Source organism: Dama dama, chromosome 20 (assembly GCF_033118175.1).
Source record: "Dama dama isolate Ldn47 chromosome 20, ASM3311817v1, whole genome shotgun sequence".
In the NCBI taxonomy this organism is placed as follows: Eukaryota; Metazoa; Chordata; class Mammalia; order Artiodactyla; family Cervidae; genus Dama; species Dama dama.
Window position 1 is genome coordinate 16,964,693 of NC_083700.1, and position 16,991 is coordinate 16,981,683.

The window sequence follows — 16,991 nt, forward strand, 5'->3', positions numbered from 1 at the left end:
CTGCCTGGTCTCCTTCGGCACTTTACCAGCCTAGTCCCCTCCCCCTTGTTGCCACTAGGCGGTCCCGGGGCGAGGAGGGGTAGATGAGCTCTTACCCATTCCTCCCAGTCTTGGTGCCTCCATATCTTCTTTTATCCCTCCCCTCATCCCTCTCCAGTGAGTTCTGGAGAGAGCGGTTTGGACATTCAAAACCAGAGCTTATTCTAGATGGGAAGAGAACACTACAGGGAAACTGCCATCTTTTACTTTTCCTTCTAGACCAGTGGGGAGGTGTAGTCTGGGAACCGTCTCCTGGCTCTGTGGCTTACATGAAAAGGGCATAGCTGGGGCTCCCAAATGCCCCCGGCAGGAAATGAAGAACAAGGGGAGCTTAGGGTTGAGGTCAAGCAGGAGAGCATGCAGTGGGTGTAGAATAGGGTTGATTGTCCCCTCCACCATTTCGCTTTCCTGGCCCTGCCTCCCAGGCCACTTAGACCACCATCCCAAGCACATGTTCAGAAGAGGAAGGCAGGCTAATTGAGAGAGGCTCTGAATTTGAGATGAAAAAAATCTGGGTTCACCAAATGACTACCGTACTGCAGAGTACTGTTTGTGTGACTTTGGAGGGGTCACCTCAGCTCTCCGGGCTTGTTCCTTCATGTAAAGATATGATAATTACTGTTGTCCTGCCTACTTTTGAAGTGGACTTTTGTAAGGCTCAGAGCACTCTTTAGCTGAACCGGGCTTTCGGCACACACCGTGCCGAAAGCCCGGTTCGTGAGGTTTCTGTTATCCTCCCCATCTCCCTCCAGTCTCTGCACTCTCAGAGTTCTGACACTCTTTCCAGCTCTGACACTCTCCCTGGGCTACTGGCAGTCCCTGCTTGTCTCCCTCCTTCAGTTCCTACCAGGGGCCACAGCCCTGGGCCCTGCCTTCCTCCACCTACCACTTCCCCAGCGGCCCTGGCCAGACGTCCTCTCCCCTGGCAAAGTCAGAAGCCTCAGACTTTAGGATCCACCTCCAGCACTGCTGCAGCTTGCGGGGAGTGAGGTCTAAGAAAGGAAAAGGAGGCAGACTTTTCCAGCTCGAGTGAGGGGAGGGCTGGAGCCCGCCAAGCAGGGTGCAGGCTACAATGGGGAAAGGGAACTCCAAATTCAGAGGCAAAGGTGAATTCTTTATCCACCTCTACACTAACCTCTGGTGCTTCCCTGGTGGCTCAGACGGCAAAGCGTCTGCCTACAATGCGGGAGACCAGGGTTCAATCCCTGCGTCGGGAAGATCTCCTAGAGAAGGAAATGGCAACCCACTCCAGTATTCTTGCCTGGAAAGTCCCATGGATGGAGGAACCTGGTAGGCTACAGTCCATGGACTCGCAAAGAGTCGGACAAAACTGAGTGACTTCACTCACTCACTTTCACCACTAACCTCTCTCTGGATGGATTCAGGACCTTCTTACTGCTGTGCCCTGGGGCCCTGGAGACACCAGGGAAGAACGATGACCTGCATTTTGTGGATGCGGGGCTGCCTGGGTGGGTTAAGAAATAACCTTGATTTGGAGTACTATAGAGTACCATGCTACCAGAAAAAAGAATGGACAGGCTGTAAATATACTGGTATGAAGTCCTTTACAAGGTATGTGAAGCAAAAACAGCAAGGTGCAGAGCAGGGTGTAGAGTATGTTATTAACTAGAAGGACAAGTATATGCAGAATGCAGCCACTTCTGTCCACTGCTATGGCTGTAAGCTTGCTATAAGCCACCAACACATCTGGCCCCAATTGTGCCCATTACCTCCTAAGAGGTCTCTGCTGTTCTACCCTTTGTCCCCTAAAGGCTAATCTCAACCCAGCACCAGTGTGAACCTTTTAAATAAAAAAATCAGTTCATGCTCAACTGCCTACAACAGTTCCTTATTTCACTCAGCATAAAATCTCAAGTTGTTACCATGGCTTACTAGGCTTGCTTCAACTCCCATCCCTAGCTCAACTTTCTCTTTTTCCATAGCACCTATCACCTAATAACATCAATGTGCTTGTTTTTATGTTTATATTTTCTGTCTCTACCCACCAGCACGTAAACTTCAAAAGTACAGGGATCTATTTTGTTCACTGCTGTATTCAAAGCAGCCAGAATGGCATATAGCAGATGCTCAATAATATATGTTAAATGAATGAATGAACCTTTTGCCATTTGCAACAGCATGGTTGAACCTGGAGAGTATTATGCTTAATGAAATAAGTCAGAGAGAGAAAGACAAATATGGTATGTTATCAGTCACATGTGGAATCTAAAAAACAAAACAAATGAATATAAGATATAGAGAACAAACTAGTGGTTACTAGTGGAGAGGGAAGGGGGAGGGACAGGATCGATGGGATTAAGAGGTACAAACTACTATGTATAAAATAAATAAGCTACAAGTATCTTTTGTACAGCACAGGGAATATAGCCAATATTTTATAATGAGTATAATCTATAAAAAATTTGAATCACTATGCTGTACACCTGAAACTAATATAATATTGTAAGTCAACTATACACCAATTTAAAGAACTTAAAAAAAAATGCTGTCCAAGAAACGGGTCACCATGGTTACCTCTGGCAAGGGAAGCTAGGGGATAGGTGCTAGGCGATAAAGAATTATCAGAGTTCTTTACTCTAGGCATATATTACTTTGACAAGCAAAGAAAAAGAAAACAAGCCCAGAGGAAAAGGAGTTAACTAAGAAGTCTGAGGAAGCGCTGGTCCCTGGCAGTGGGAGAAGGTGGCATACACCACCTCCAGGCCAGTGTCCCAGGATAGAAAGCGGGAAAGGCAGAACTGGGCCCCAGAGAATGCTGGGTAGAGATCCGAGGGATGCTTTGGCTGCCTCTGAGGTTGTGGGGGGTCTGAGTGGGCATGTCAGTAGGCAGGAGCAAGACGATGTAAATAACTGGTGTGTACTGACCCCAGGGAGTGATTCAGGGAGAGCATGTGTTGGTGGCTGCCAAGGGGAAGCAGAGTCAGTTCTGCTCATTCTGGCTGTGTCCTGTGCATTGTCGTAAGCCCGCAGGACAGCTTTCCCTTGCAGCTGTGTGTGTGAGCTAGAGGAGCAGGGCCTGCTCTCTGTAAGCTGGGAACTAGTACCAGCTCAGTGATTTCCCCAAGATCTTCAGGGGCAGGGAGCTGGCCAGATCAGGTCTTCTATTTAGGTTCCCAGCCTTACATGGAGGGCCTCAGAGAAGAACCCACCCAAGCTAGACTCCTCCCTTTCTACAAGTTGGGAGGAACCTGGCCTTTCCACCCAACGCCCTCCCCACCCAGGCACCAGTGAGTCAGGAAACCTGGCTTTCAGTCTTTCTATCCAGGACAACCTCCTTTCCTCCCTGGCTCCAGACTCTTCCGGTGCTGACTTTTTCTGATTCCCCTGTAGACATTTAGAACTTTCGGTCTCAAGGCCTATTTATTATACATATAGTTCAGTGATTCTCAAACAGAGAGACTGGGGGCAGGCCATTCCTGGTATTGGGAGGGTATGGTAAGATCAGCCATCTGGGCCAGCAGGCTCCCCGAGCCAGACTTGGAGGAGCGCCAGGTCTGCTGCAGTCTGACTGGGGTCCTAGCCAGCGGGCCAAGCCCCTGTGCACCAGAGGTGCGCTGGTGGTGGGGGCTGGGAACAGAGGCCCAGAGACGAGGCAGGTCTGACAGATGGCACAAACTTGAAACAGGATAGCACTTCACTCGTTGTTTGTGGCCCATCCTTGGTCAAGCACAGCTGGCCCTGGGAGTCTTGATGGATGCTGGACTGGGTGCTAGAAAAAGAAGAACGGGAAGCTGAGAGGCAGGTTCTGCCACAGAAGTTGCAGCCGTGCCTCCTGTCTGTCTGCCCTACCCTGCCCACCTGAGCGATGCCGGCCATGGTGCCCGTGGAGTGGAGGCAGGTCTCTGCCACCGTTAATCCAGCAGCTCCTTAATACACCAGCAGCAGAGGAGGATGTAGACCATTTCCTTCAGGGTCCGCTGCAGGCCCTCCCACCCTGTGCCCATCTTCATGATGGGAACCCGAAGTCCAGTGTCTCGCAGGACCCCTCCGAGGGAGAAGGGCAGGGCCTGGGCTAGGGGCTGTGTCCGGGGCTGCATGTGGGCTGCAGCTATGGAAGGGTGTGGGAGCTGCATCCAGTGCCTTTTATCAACATTGTCCCCACCCCCTTCAGACCTCATGACTGTGGGCACAAGGGCCCCAGGGTCTAGCACAGGGAAGGTTCTGGGCCGGAGAATGGGCTGAGTCAGCCCCTGTGCCCAGGGATGCTGGGATGGGGTTAGTAGGAGGGCCCGGCCACTCCATCTTTCATCCTCCACGGCCAGGCCAGCTCAGCTTCCCTTCTTCCAGCCTGGGTCCTGAAACCCTGGGTCCACTGCCTAGTTGTCCCTCCCCCCTCCCCCCAGGGTTGGCACTGCTCCCTGCTTCCGCCCTCTAGCAGGCTCCTGATGAGACTGGCACTGAAAATCATCAGTGAGAGCTCCTTCCCAGCCTGCGCTGCCCCCCCCCCCCCCATCCCCCTTAGAGTGAGCACTGGGGGCTCCGAGCTGCCAGGGCCTGGCTTCTTTTTGCTTCTCCCATTCCCTGAAGCAGGAAGACAAAGGCACAGCCAGAGCCACAGGCACAGGAGAGGTGGTTTATTGACAGGTTAGACCCCAGGACGGCCTCCTTCCTTCCCGCCTTGAAAAGGGCAGGAGTGGGAGGTCATGTGCGGGAGTTCCGCTCCTCGTCTTCATTCTCAAGCAGGTAGGCTGGACGGTAGGTGGGCTGTCCTCCTGGGCTCAGGCACTTCAGGGCTGGGTTCCGTACCGTGTTCTCCCGGCTTCCCAGTGACGTGTAGCTGGGTGGGGGGTGGGGTGGGGGTGGTGGAGAGTATGGTGGGTTTCTGATGGGCTTGGTGTTTCCAATCCCACACCCTCATGTCTTCCACATGCCCGTCCCGTTCCCCCAACACCTTACCCTCGGTCATACAGGATACAGTAGGGGACAAACAGTTGGCGCAGGAAGTCCCAGATGTCTCTGTAGGTCCAGTCCTGGGAGGCCAGAGTCAGAGCAGACTCACAAATACTCCCCCTCTAACATCTATCCTCATCCCCCTGGGAAAGGGCCTATCCCGGCTCTTCCGCTCCCCTAGCCTCTGAGGGAGGACCTGCTACTAAACTCTCTGGTACATCTTGCTCTGTGTACGCCAATCAATGAGAGAAACCATCCTGTCCCCTCCCCATTCTCAATCCAACCTCCACTGACATGTAATTTCCAGGAGGAAAGGGAGAGGCTGTTCAAGGCTATTTGTGTAAGCTTGTGCTGTCCAGTAGAACTATCTGCAATGATGGAAATGGTCTATATCTATACTGTCTAACATGGTAGTCATTTGACATAAGGCTAGTACAACGTACAACTAAGGAACAGAAGTTTGAATTGTATTTAATTAAAAAATTGAGATATAATTCACAAGCCATGATATTCATCTTTTTAAAGTATACAATTCAATTTTTTAAAGCAATATGTATTTCATTTCAATTAATTACAATTCAAGTGTAAATAAATGGCTCACGGCTACCATATTGGACAGCACAGGTCTAAGACACTGTTTGGTCCACAATGCTTGCCGTTGAATTAGTGCTCAATAAAACCTGATCAAAAGGCTGAATGAACAAATACCACTGCCTCCCTTGGATGATGGGCCATTTCATCTAAGCCCCAGGGTCTAACCCTCCCACCCCAGGAAGCCAGGGTGCAATGACTGATAGGGGACAGGAGACTGAAGGTGGTAAACCCCCTTCCCCATACCAGGAGCGGGTTGATGCGCATGAATGAAGGCCAGCCTGGGTCGGTGGGGCTGAAGGGGCAGAGGCTGCAGGAGTAGGGGTCAGTGCGGCGGGTGCCCATCAGCACCGCCTCAAGCTGGGGGTGCCGCGCCTGCAGCTCACTCAGGGCCTGCTTCATGTCTCCCTCAGCCTCCAGCACCTGCAGATTGTACCTGAGGAAGAGCGCCGGGAGTCAGGAGTGGGCCCTGCCAAGCCCCTCTGGGATCCCAAATCTCCAAGGCCCCTGGTACCTCTTGATGGTGTCCTGTAGAAACTGCTCCAGCTCAGGGAAAGGGGAGATGCTGCGGATATACAGGATCTGGAGGGGCTCCTGAGCATCAGGGCACTTCCTGGGGAGGGGACAGGATCCATTGGCTTGCCAGGATGGGCAGGGAAATGCTCCCCAGAGAGCTTGCTCTGTTCCCTTTGGCCACTGGGATAGACACCCTCTCCTCCTCCCTTTTCCTCATCCTTCTCATCTGAAGGGAAGAACCCATTTCCTCTGGCAAGCCCACTCTGATCTCTCAAATCTGGAGCCCATACTCGTTTCTAGTATGTAGGCCTTACCTCCCCAACAGGACTGTGACCTCCCTGTGGTTGGGGAAGGTGGCTCGCACATCCATACCCAGGGCCAGGCAGGTGTCAGATGCTCAATAAATATGGGGAGGAACGGAACTGAGAGGTCACTGTGGCTACCACCCTGCCAAGCCCCACCCAGACACCCCCCTTCCTTCCTGCTTCTTAGGATGGGGAACTAGCAAATGGGGCAGCTCTATCTCTGGGGTCTGCCTCCAGGGGGTGAGCTCACCTCTGCACTGCGGCGTGGAAGAGGTGTAGGAGGGCAGTGCAGTCCTTGCCCCCGTTGAAGCCTATGCAGAGCTGGGTGAGGCTGTATCGAGCCAGGGCAGTCTCAATGGTCTGGAGGGCGCCTGCCACCTTCTCCCCCAGAGAAGACCCTGCCAGGCAGGCAGGGAAGAGGGCATCAGTTAGATACATATGGCTGTCAAAGGGCAGGGGTGGCCAAGCTGCCCTTGCTTAAGCCCCTCTCTATCTTCCCAGTGTTCAATTCCTTCATCTGCCCCCTGCCCGCCATTTAGCCATACCTCACGGTATTCTTCACCTCAGTGTATTCCCTCTGGGGGTCCTGGTTTCTTTTCATTCTCCTAAAGCTCATGCTGTTTCCTTTCCTCTTACACACTGTTTCCTCTTGCTCATCTCCTGGTCTAACCAAATTCTTCTTGCGTGTGTGTGTGCTAAGTCGCTTCAGTTGTGTCTGACTCTTTGTGACCCTACGGACTGTATCCCGCCAGGCTCCTCTGTCCACTGGATTCTCCAGGCAAGAATATTGGAGTGGATTGCTATGCTCTCCTCCAGGGGATCTTCCTGACCTAGGGATCGAACCTGCGTCTCTTAAGTCTTCTGCATTGGCAGGGGGGTTCTTTACCACTAGCGCCAAGTGAAAATCCTCCTTATCACTCAGCTTATATGTCAGTCACCCAGGGAAGCCTTCTCTGACCCCAGATCAAGGCTAATCTCCCTGCTGTGGAAACCCCCTCATCACTGGCCCCTCATGCACAATTACCTTTTTAACATCCCCCTCTCCTGTTAAATAAAACTACTTGTCCAGAGCAAGGGTACCTCTGTCCTGTTGAGCTAAACCCCCAACACCCAGCACAATGTTGCTGAAAGGAGGTACTCAATTGATATTTATTGGAAGAATGAATGAATCTGCTGTAGCTATCTTCTACCTTCTCTTGGATCTGCGGCAAGCCTCCAACAGCCCACCACTCCTAAGACCTAGGGTGGCACCAGTGGTCTGGTGCCTTCTGCCCCTTCCCCAGAAGGCCCCTACCTGACTCAGTGAGTTTGTACACGGCCTCACCGGCCTGCTCCACGGCATTGGGCACGTAGGGGACCACTGATCCCTGGGGCAGACGGGCGGTCAGGTAGGCCAGGCATTCCTCCAGGGGCCCTTCTTCCTCCGAGTCCAGTGTCAGCTTCACCTGATAGTAGTTGCTGCCCCAGTCAGGGTAGGAACCCAGGCCAAGCCTGCGCCCAAAATGGGCCTGGGCCTCAGCCAGAATGGGGGCGATAGAGGCCTCGTTAGCTGCCACATACATTTCCCGCAAGTGGAACTGAACAGCTGTGTTTTGGAACAGCCCCTTCAGCCCTTCCAGCACCCGACGCAGCAGCTCCGGAATTCCCGGGAAGAGGTAGACATTTCGGACGGAGACTAGTGGGAATCGGAAGGGGTGGCCAGTGCGAGGATCTGTGCCATAATGCAGGCGGGCAGAGGCGGGCACCCGCGACAGTTTCTCCCAGCCCGCCCCTCCTAGGGCCTTGATGGCTGCTTCCAGCTCAGGGTGTGGCTTGAGCTCGTCCCCAAAGGCCTGGGCCACCGCCTCAAAGGTCACATCATCATGTGTGGGGCCGATGCCCCCTGCTGTGAGGACGTGGGTGAAACGGCTGGAGAAAGCTGTGACCTCAGCTGCGATGGTGGCTACCTCGTCGGGTACCACGGAGACTCGGCACACCTGGACCCCCAGGGAACGCAGTGTCCGGCACAGAAAGTAGGTGTTGGTGTCTTGAGTGTGTCCCTGGGAGATTGGGGGTGGGGAAGATGAGCGTGTCAGTGCTGTGGGGATGCAGGGCAAAGGAGGAAGGATCAAGCTGCAACTGCCTGCTGACGGAGCACTCTGCTCTTTGGGGGACACCCACTTCCAGCAGCCCACAAGCCCACACTGGGCCCAAGAGTGGGAAAATCCATGTGAATGGAGTCAGGGGTAATGTGATCCACCTTGGGCTTCCATCTCTGTGTCTGGACCTTGACCTCCTCTTTGCTTATTGATTCAATTATCAATTTTATGTGGACCACTCATCCACTTCCTCATCAACCCTGACAGTTTCAGGCCCCTGGCCCCAAGTGCTTAAGGGCATCTTCAGATTCCTGGCCATTGTCACTTTGGTCAGTGGCATCCTCAGACACTGTCTGCAGCCTGCCAGGCCCTTCATGCTGTCAATTCTACTTCTGAAATGTCTCTCCATCTGCTCTCTTCTTTGTTCCTACTGCCACCAAACAGGTCCTTGGCACTTTTCACCTGGATGGTGGCAACAGACCCCTGGCCAGGCTCCCAGTGTCCTGCCACAGCACTCTGCCCTAGGCCTCCACAGCAACCTTCCTAACATGTCACTGTGATTGTGTCACTCTTGGCTGAAAAGTCACTTGTTATTTCCAACCATATACAGAATAAAGTTCAAATTCCTTTGCAGAATATTCAAGGCTGTGTGTCTATGGTGTGTATGCACTCTTCTTTTCTAGCCCCATCTCCTTCTATTTCTCTACAGAGTTTAGTGGTTAAGGTTTGGCTCTGGTGTAAATGTGACTCAAGTTGGAATCCCACCTACCACTTACCAGCTGTTCAGGGAAAGCTTCTCAACCTTTCTCAAGCCTCAGTCTCTATCTATTAATTGAGATTTGTAATAGAAGTACCCACATCATAAGGATAAGGATTAGGAAAATCATATATGTGATGTAATACAAGCACACTGCCAGGCCCTAGTAAGCACTCAATATTACTATTACAAACCTGATGCCCACCATGACCTCTAGTGAGACTTCCCTGATGATTCAGAAGAGATTTCCCCCTTCTAGTACTTTCCTTTTATCTCTCCTGAATGCTTTGGATCATTTCTCCAAATAGGTTGGACATAACTCTGAAATAATACATGCACCTGTACCTCCTATACATGCTGGACTCCTTGTCATTTCTGTAAAGGTCCTCCTCCCCCTACCATACTGCTTGGCAGTTTGTAGGGACTTTGCTACAAGTTTTTCAACAGAGTAATTTAAAAAATAAGGGTCACTTTTCCTCCAATATCTTGGACTCATTCCAGGGCCCTACTGCAGCAAGAGGGCTCCCACCCTGGTTCACCCTCCCTCAACAGAACGTGGAGAAAGCTCCCAAGGACCGAAGAATGCTACCCTCCCCCCCCCTGCCCTGTCCCAGACACACCTTGAGGATCTCATCTCCAACAATGATGATGCCCGCTGTCACGTTGCGCCCTGGCGGAGGTTCAGAGGCCCTAGACGCCATGGTCCTGCCTTCTCTGCCCCTCTGGAAGGCCCTCCAGTAGCCACCCAGACCCCCAAATAGGGGTCGCAAGCACTGGGGGCCCGCCAGGTCTACACGGCACTGGGGGTCATAGCTTGGGAACAGGGATTCCGGGGTGGAGGGAACCTGGAGGAGCCAGAAAGGACAATGGGGAAGAGGAGGAGTGCATAGTTTTCCTCATCAGGCCCTTGACAATCGACTCCTTTATCCCTGTCCGTTTAGTAAACGTGTTGTTAAACTCTAGCCCATACCTTTTTTAATGTCTTCTATGCTCCGTCCTAGTCTCCTTAAAATGTTCTTCTCTCCCGAACCTACCAGTTAAAAATGTCTTCTGTCTGCAGCGCTCGGTTCTTCTAGGGTCGGCTCTATCCAGGGCATCTGCACTTTTATATGTCTCTTCTCTTTGGGGCACCTGTCCCTTTAAATGTCTACCTTATTCTGGGCCTTGGCCCCTTTAAATGAGTTCCCTCCTTCCACCACCGACCAGAACTCAGCAGCCTTCTTCTGCAGTCTTCCACACCCTTTCTAGCCCAGAATCCTGTCTTTTCCCGCCACGCTTCAGACTGCTGAGCTCTTCCAGGTTCTCACCTGCCTCTTGCCCCTTCACCGGGTCTTTCCCTCTCTCCTTTCCTCCTGTCTCGGGGCAGCTTCCGTACTCAGAGTCCCGCCTCAGACTGACACTCACCTCATACTAATTGGTTATTTTGGCCGTCGCTCAGACAACTTCTATGGGTCCATTGGTGTAGTCGACTATCGCTCGCGAGCCTTAGCCAGAGGGCGGGAGTAGTGCTGGGTTGTTATTGGAGACAACCACGTGGCCGCCCTCATCCGGAAGCGAGGGGGCTGGGCCTTAGTCGGGGGGCGGGGCTTTTCTCTCAGGAAAGAACCTGAGGAGTGGAAGGAGCCGAGGGGGCTGAAGGGTCTCTAAGGTGTTTGTGGTGCTCCCCTCTGGTGCTGGAAGTAAAGAGATGCTTGACTCTAACCTCCGCTCAGTGTTGATTCTTGCGTGCACATACTATCTGTTATTCATGAACCGCGACTCTGAGGGGTCAGGGGCTGGCACTGGTGTCAAAGGGGATTTTACACTGTTAGCAAGTGGAAGTTGGACGGACACCAAGAAAAATTGTCAGGATTGCCTGTGAGCTAATGAGATCCTGGTGGTGAGCTTTTATTGTGTGGAACTTTCATTTGTCTCTCTTATAAACGATAAAGCTAATTACTTCAAATTTTTGACAACGAAATCTTGCCCCACCTTGTTCCAGATGGTGCTTTAAACAACCTCTCCCAGTTAATTGGTCTTGTAGGTACAAGTGAGGGCAGAGACAAAGGGAGGGCCACATGTCCACTTTGGATTCTCAGCTTCCACTTATTTTACTTGTCTCTGGTCTAAAAATACTTAATACTCCTACTAATCTTCTGGGGGCCTTTTTAATATGCTGATTAAATCTACAGGGTTCTGGCCGTTTGGGTGGGGCCAGAGATCTGCATTTAACAAACCCTCCTGTCATCCTGATGCCATTGCTTTTTGTAGTAAAGGTCTAAAATTTCATGTGGAGAACTACTGAACCACGCCTGCCTCATTTTACTCTCCTAAAACCCTTCTAAGAGAGATATGCCCATTTTACAGATGGGCAACAGGCTCAAATAGGTGACGAGATGCCACATAAAAACCACAAAAACACTACAGTTAATAATAGAGTCAGGCTTCCAGAACCTTCAATAAGCCCAGTTTTGTTTTGTTTTTCCAATTAAGGGAGTCTCAGCTCTAAAAAAACAAACTTGGGCTTTCCTAATGGCATAAGCCATATGCTACAGTATCTTTCTTAATAATCATGGTGATATTTGACAAGCCCCTCCCTAAAATGCCTCCTCCCTACCCCTCAACATCAGCTCTGAGTCTTTTAGTGGGTTCTCAAACTTAAGTGTGCACCAGAATCACCTAGAGAGCTTGTTGAAATGTCACTGTGTCCAACCAACCCTCAGAGTTTGATTCAGTAGGCCTAGGGTGGAGTCCAAGAATGAGCACTTCTAAGGAGTTTTCAGGTGATATTGACGCTTCTGGACCAGGGACCACACCTCTACTGCTGACTACTACCGCTCTAGGAATAAATGAGTGAAAAATAAGAGAAAGTGGGAAGATTAATCTCCCTTACTTAGCACTACTATTAAAAGTAGAAGGTAAGCTATTATTTGGCAAAATGTTTCTTAAATAGTCACAGTTTACAACCGTTTTCTCAAAGCTCAGTGCAGTAACTACCTGTTTAAGAATGCTTGAAATCCCCTTATCCAGGCCATACCCCAGACCAATTAAGTCAACTTCCCTGGAAATGACTCCCATGATTCCAATGTTTGGCCAAAGTGAGAACTACTGAAAACACTCCCAAACCACTCTGTGGAGTGAACAGGCCATAGGTGTGCTGGAGCCTTAGGCTGGTCAGGAAGTGGAGTATACTAGCAGCTTGTGACCCTACGGACTATAGCCCGCCAGGCTCTTCTATCCATGGAATTCTCCAGGCAAGAACAGAATACTGGAGTGGGTAGCCATTCCCTTCTCCAGAGGATCTTCCCAACCCAGGGGTCGAATTTGGGTCTCCTGCATTGCAGGAAGATTTTTTACCGTCTGAACCACCAGAGAGGCCCCAAAAACCCTTGTGTGCCCTTCAAAAAAATCAGACTATGTTAATGGCAGTACCTGACCATAGAAAACAACTGATCTGTTTTGATGAGATGATGTTGTCCCTATATAACCTCTCTTAGGCCTGCAGTTAGAGTGAAATATATTTCAGTAGATATTTGAAAGCAAAGTCTACTTAAAGTAGATTACAAACCAGTTACTTGAATGTTGAAACAAACCTCAATGTCAACAAAGAGCCGAGCTTCATTATCTTACTGAAGGGCATATAACTAGAACCATGATAGTGAGGGTGATGCCCTGAGAGAAGGGGGGAAAAAAAACTTTAACAATTAGAGAATTAGATTATAAAAACTTTCTCTTTAATCAAGGCTTTTAACATGGAACAGATTTCTTGGAATAAAATGGAAAGTTTCCAATATACTGAAACATAAATCAACATACACACAACACCTGGCAGGAAAAAAACCAAAACAGCCAAGTTTACACAATCCCTGTAATAGCTGTGGTCTTATTCTCAGATGCTTTCTCCATCTGTCAAGCGTGTTCTGCTGGATTCAGAGCTCACGTAGATTTTGGGGGTCACACTTAGCTGAGGCTGCAACCCAGAGAGCACTCACTCATCCAGCTGGGCTGTGGTCCTTCCTGTCAGTTCTGCTCAAGAAGCAAAGCAGTCACCAGCACATTCAGTGTATTGAAAATCCTTTAAGTATCAAAGTGAGAAACAAGAAGGCAACACAATAATGTCATCAGGAAGATGTTAGCAAGTGAGGACAGCTGTGTAAAGCTTGAGGCTGAAAAGTGGCTCCTCAGCTTCATTTCTTTGGTTTCTTGGGCAGTGGCCGCCGGAACAGCAAGATGTGAGGTTCTGAAAGAGTGAGTGAGATCTAAAGAGTAAGTAAAATCACACCATCCTATGCACAACCTACAGTGTATCCCACTCCCACTTCCCAGCTATCACCACTTAGATCTTTGTAATTAAATGAAGATTTAAGCATACGGCCTTAGAAGCAGACCCAGAAGCCTGGCTTGTGTGCCAAGCACAGAATTGTTAATATCGTTTCTCTTGCTAAGTTTCTATAGCCCCAGGGTGTCCTTTATTAGTTTTGCCTGGTGGTTTGGTGTCTGGTGCCTTATCGAGAAATATACTTTCCTTTGTTTATTTGGAACACACCTCAAAATTCACTTTCTGATGGAGAATGAAGAAGAGGCCATAACCTCTACACCAGGATATATGTGGCCTTTAAATATATAGATATATATGTATATATATTCTCTGACTGAATTAGAGATTAAAGGAGTTTTGTTTTTTTCTTTTCCCCTCCAGTGACAGGTTGTATCTGAACCTCCCAGATACTTTATTTCTTACTTTTGGTCACTCCTGTTTTTCTAGATTGCTCGTGAGTTAAGAAACCAGTAAATCATCCCCGCCTATCATTCCTTCATTTCCTTGGTCCTACATGGTTGCTTTCTGCCATTGCACTGACCTGGTTCATGGATCATATAATGGACCCATCCCTGACTCTGCTGAACACCAAGATTCCTCCATTCAGATTCAGACATCAAATGAGTTTTAGGGACCAGCTTGGCTATGTCCTTGGGCAACATGACATGCCTGTAATAGAAACATGGGAAGGTGGGAAATTTGTATCAGTACTGGGTACAATCTATCAGATGAGGGGGCCAGCAGGTAAGGCCAAGACAGACAAGAGAAACCAGTTTGTAATGGCAGGGAGTTTATAAAATCTTACTGTAGTGCAAAGGCAGCTAGAAATAAAGCCCAAGTTATGGGCCAAGTTACATAAATTCTCACGAAAGGATATTAGAAGGTACTTATTAATGAATAACACCCATGAATGAGTGCCAAAATCCCAGGAACTGATGATACATTACAGTCCTCTAGTTGATTACTCTTAAATAATTTAACAGGAACCCCAGACATACACACATAGTGTTAATAATTAAAGGTGGTTCTGAACAGGGTTGTAAGTAAGGGAGAAAAGTGATTTCAGAGAGGAAAGGCCTATCAGGGAGTGCTGTGTGGAAGAGCCAGAACATAAAATCAAATATATGGAGAAGGAAATGGTAACCCACTCCAGTATTCTTGCTTGGGGAATTCCATGGACAGAGGAGCCTATCGGGCTATAATCCATGGGGTCGCAAAGAGTTGGACACGACTTAGTGACTAAACAACAACAAAGATATCTATTTATACATTTATACTTATATAAATTTCTTTGGCCTATGTATAAAAATGTCCATAATCCCCTCCCTTATTTTTAAGTTTTACAATTTACAACTTTACAAAAACCTGAAGGCAAACAAATTTTTCTCATAATCCATTTGGTTACTAAATCTGAGATGACCTGAATTTATCTGCTGGTGAAATAAAGGCTTTTTTACCCGCCCCCGCCCCCAAGAATGAAATAGAAAAAGCTTATCTTTTAAAATCTATCCTCAGTTACATTTTTCAACTCTGAAAGGATGTGCCCGGAGACTTCTTTGGGGGGAGACTCCATGCTTTCCTAACCAAGGATAAGTCTCCTTTTATAGCAAAGAAATTACTACTTGAATTGGGGTGACCCAGACTTGATTATGTTCAGTGAAACTGTATTGAGTGCTCTCTCTGTGCTAAGTAAAAGGGACTCCACCCCTCCAGCCCCCCGAGGGTCAATTCTAGTCTAAATGTCTGAAAACAGCTTACATCCTAACAAGCCCCTGGCATAAAGACTGGCTTCTAGGACTATTTAGACCAAAAAAAAGAAAAACCCAAACCTTTCCTTAAATTAAATATCACTGCCAAGACTTACGTCCTTCAGAGGATGAAACTAGTGATGTCTCCCTAGCCCTGCAAAGACATTTTAAGCACATAATTTTAGTTAGCCTAGTTCAGATGTAGAGAAAAACAGCTGAGAAAAAGAAAGTTAATTGGGTCCAAACCAGGGTTGGAGTGTTTTGTTTTGTTTTGGTCTGGATCGTAGTTGCAGCATGTGGGACCTAGTTCCCTGACCAGGGATTGAACCCAGGTCCCCTGCATTGGGAATTTGGCGTCTTAGCCACTGGACCACCAGTGAGATCCCAGAGCCAGGCTATTTGTCAGCATACACCAAGTTCTCCAGAAGGCTCAGAGCCCTGCACTAGGCTGAAGAAACACAAGAAAATCAAGCCTCCAGTTGTTTTAACTATTAACGCTTACTATAGATTAGTGGAGTGCCAACATTTGTAAAATTCTTTGTCTTGCCTTATTTTCTAATCTAGAATTATGGACTTAGGGTTTATCGAATGCAAACTCTGTACGGAGTCCTTTCTTTATAATGCTTGGTAAATCCTACATGCTTCCACCACAACCTACATGAACATAGCTCTATCATACCAATTATCTTCTTTCTGAAGCCTGTCAGTATTTCCACATATTTTTTAGGTCTGTTGAAAGCAGGGACCATGGCTTATCCGTGTACTTTAGCAGAACACCTGAAACCTATAAACACTCCATAATTGTTTCCCAAGTAGATGCCCTTCAAACATTTGACGGTAATCTCTTAGGGCCATATTAAGTCTTTCCTCAGTGTTCCTGGTCAGTTTTATTCCATTCCAGTTCCTCGAAGCCCCTCTTCCTAAAACAAATCAGACAACCACGCCCCTTTCCCATGGATTAATAAGCAATACCCAGGCTCTCTTAGAACTCCCCGCACTTCGAAGACTCGAGGAAAATTCAAGCTTCGCCTTTGCCACCTTCTCCCATAAGGCTCTACGGTGTGGCTGTAATACAAGCAGTCTCAAGAAGGCAAGTTCAGTTTACTGAACTGAGGTGAGAGAATGGTCCAGAAACCCACAAAGCTGAGGGTGGTCAGTATTCTAACATTCGAACACTCTAACCACGACCACCCACGCCTCCTTCCAAATTCGCTATCACTTCAGGGTTTTTATTTTTGATTGCCCCCTACCTTTCGCGCATGCGCTTTACACTCAACACACCCATTCCCGTTAATCTCCCGCGCATGCGCTAACTCTGCTGTTTCAGTCCCCGTTACCAAATTCTCGTGCCCTCAGTTGTCAAAACTCACGACCTTGATATTGCCCCCGCGCCGGCACTAACCGGTACTCGAACTCCTCGTCGTCGTATTTGTCCGAATAGTAAATTTGTTTGTGCGACATGATCACTCTGCCTGAGGACCTTCAGCCCCGCGCCGCCAACCTCCGAACAACTCCCAGCAGCACGCGCTCCCACCCTCTTTGGCCTCGCTTTCAAACACGCCGCCTGCGCTTTCTATTGGTCCCTCTGACGGAAGGCGGGACAACCCCACCTTCAAGCCTCCGATTGGCTTAGATTTGCTTCTACTCAAGTCCTTATTGGAATGAACATTGCTCAAGAATTGGCGTGAGTAAAAAATAGGCCTTTTATTGGCTATCACTGCCCATGTGCGCGTCCTCGCGCTGCCATTG

At 49.0% G+C, this 16,991-nt stretch overlaps 3 protein-coding genes across 4 annotated transcripts; all 3 read right to left on the bottom strand.

The window, feature by feature from the left end:
• Positions 1-3,418: 3,418 nt before the first annotated feature.
• LENEP (lens epithelial protein) lies at positions 3,419-4,118 on the bottom strand. Its single transcript, XM_061119865.1, has 2 exons — positions 3,859-4,118; positions 3,419-3,769 (listed from the first exon to the last, which is right to left on the bottom strand). Exon 1 carries the CDS (start codon positions 4,095-4,097, stop codon positions 3,912-3,914), a length of 186 nt encoding a protein of 61 aa, XP_060975848.1. The 5' UTR covers positions 4,098-4,118; the 3' UTR covers positions 3,419-3,769; positions 3,859-3,911.
• A 501-nt stretch (positions 4,119-4,619) lies between these two features.
• Positions 4,620-10,579, bottom strand: FLAD1 (flavin adenine dinucleotide synthetase 1). Of its 2 annotated transcripts, none has more exons than XM_061120673.1 (8): positions 10,505-10,579; positions 9,818-10,042; positions 7,657-8,401; positions 6,613-6,760; positions 6,056-6,154; positions 5,788-5,977; positions 4,957-5,030; positions 4,620-4,837 (listed from the first exon to the last, which is right to left on the bottom strand). In XM_061120673.1, exons 2-8 carry the CDS (start codon positions 9,896-9,898, stop codon positions 4,702-4,704), a joined length of 1,473 nt encoding a protein of 490 aa, XP_060976656.1. In that variant the 5' UTR covers positions 9,899-10,042; positions 10,505-10,579; the 3' UTR covers positions 4,620-4,701. The 2 variants fall into 2 exon arrangements, with proteins under 2 accessions (XP_060976656.1, XP_060976655.1); XM_061120672.1 differs by having other exon boundaries at positions 10,168-10,566.
• Positions 10,580-12,888: 2,309 nt separating this feature from the next.
• Positions 12,889-16,802, bottom strand: CKS1B (CDC28 protein kinase regulatory subunit 1B). The gene is made up of 3 exons (XM_061120682.1): positions 16,645-16,802; positions 14,036-14,163; positions 12,889-13,416 (listed from the first exon to the last, which is right to left on the bottom strand). The coding sequence occupies exons 1-3, from the start codon at positions 16,701-16,703 to the stop codon at positions 13,364-13,366; spliced, it is 240 nt and encodes a 79-aa protein (XP_060976665.1). The 5' UTR covers positions 16,704-16,802; the 3' UTR covers positions 12,889-13,363.
• Between the last annotated feature and the right edge of the window lie 189 nt (positions 16,803-16,991).

Bases quoted from the DNA above. Each gene is read 5' to 3' on its own strand.
- FLAD1 (XM_061120673.1), bottom strand. From the start codon at position 9,898: ATGGCGTCTAGGGCCTCTGAACCTCCGCCAGGGCGCAACGTGACAGCG. The intron at 6,761-7,656 runs GTAGGGGCCTTC...CCTGCCTGGCAG, and splicing joins GTACAAACTCACTGAGTCAG to GGTCTTCTCTGGGGGAGAAG. The intron at 6,155-6,612 runs GTGAGCTCACCC...TCCCCTCCCCAG, and splicing joins TTCCACGCCGCAGTGCAGAG to GAAGTGCCCTGATGCTCAGG.
- CKS1B (XM_061120682.1), bottom strand. From the start codon at position 16,703: ATGTCGCACAAACAAATTTACTATTCGGACAAATACGACGACGAGGAG. The intron at 14,164-16,644 runs GTTAGTGCCGGC...TTTCTATTACAG, and splicing joins GACGAGGAGTTCGAGTACCG to GCATGTCATGTTGCCCAAGG. The intron at 13,417-14,035 runs GTCAGTGCAATG...TCACTCTTTCAG, and splicing joins TTATATGATCCATGAACCAG to AACCTCACATCTTGCTGTTC.
- LENEP (XM_061119865.1), bottom strand. From the start codon at position 4,097: ATGCAGCCCCGGACACAGCCCCTAGCCCAGGCCCTGCCCTTCTCCCTC.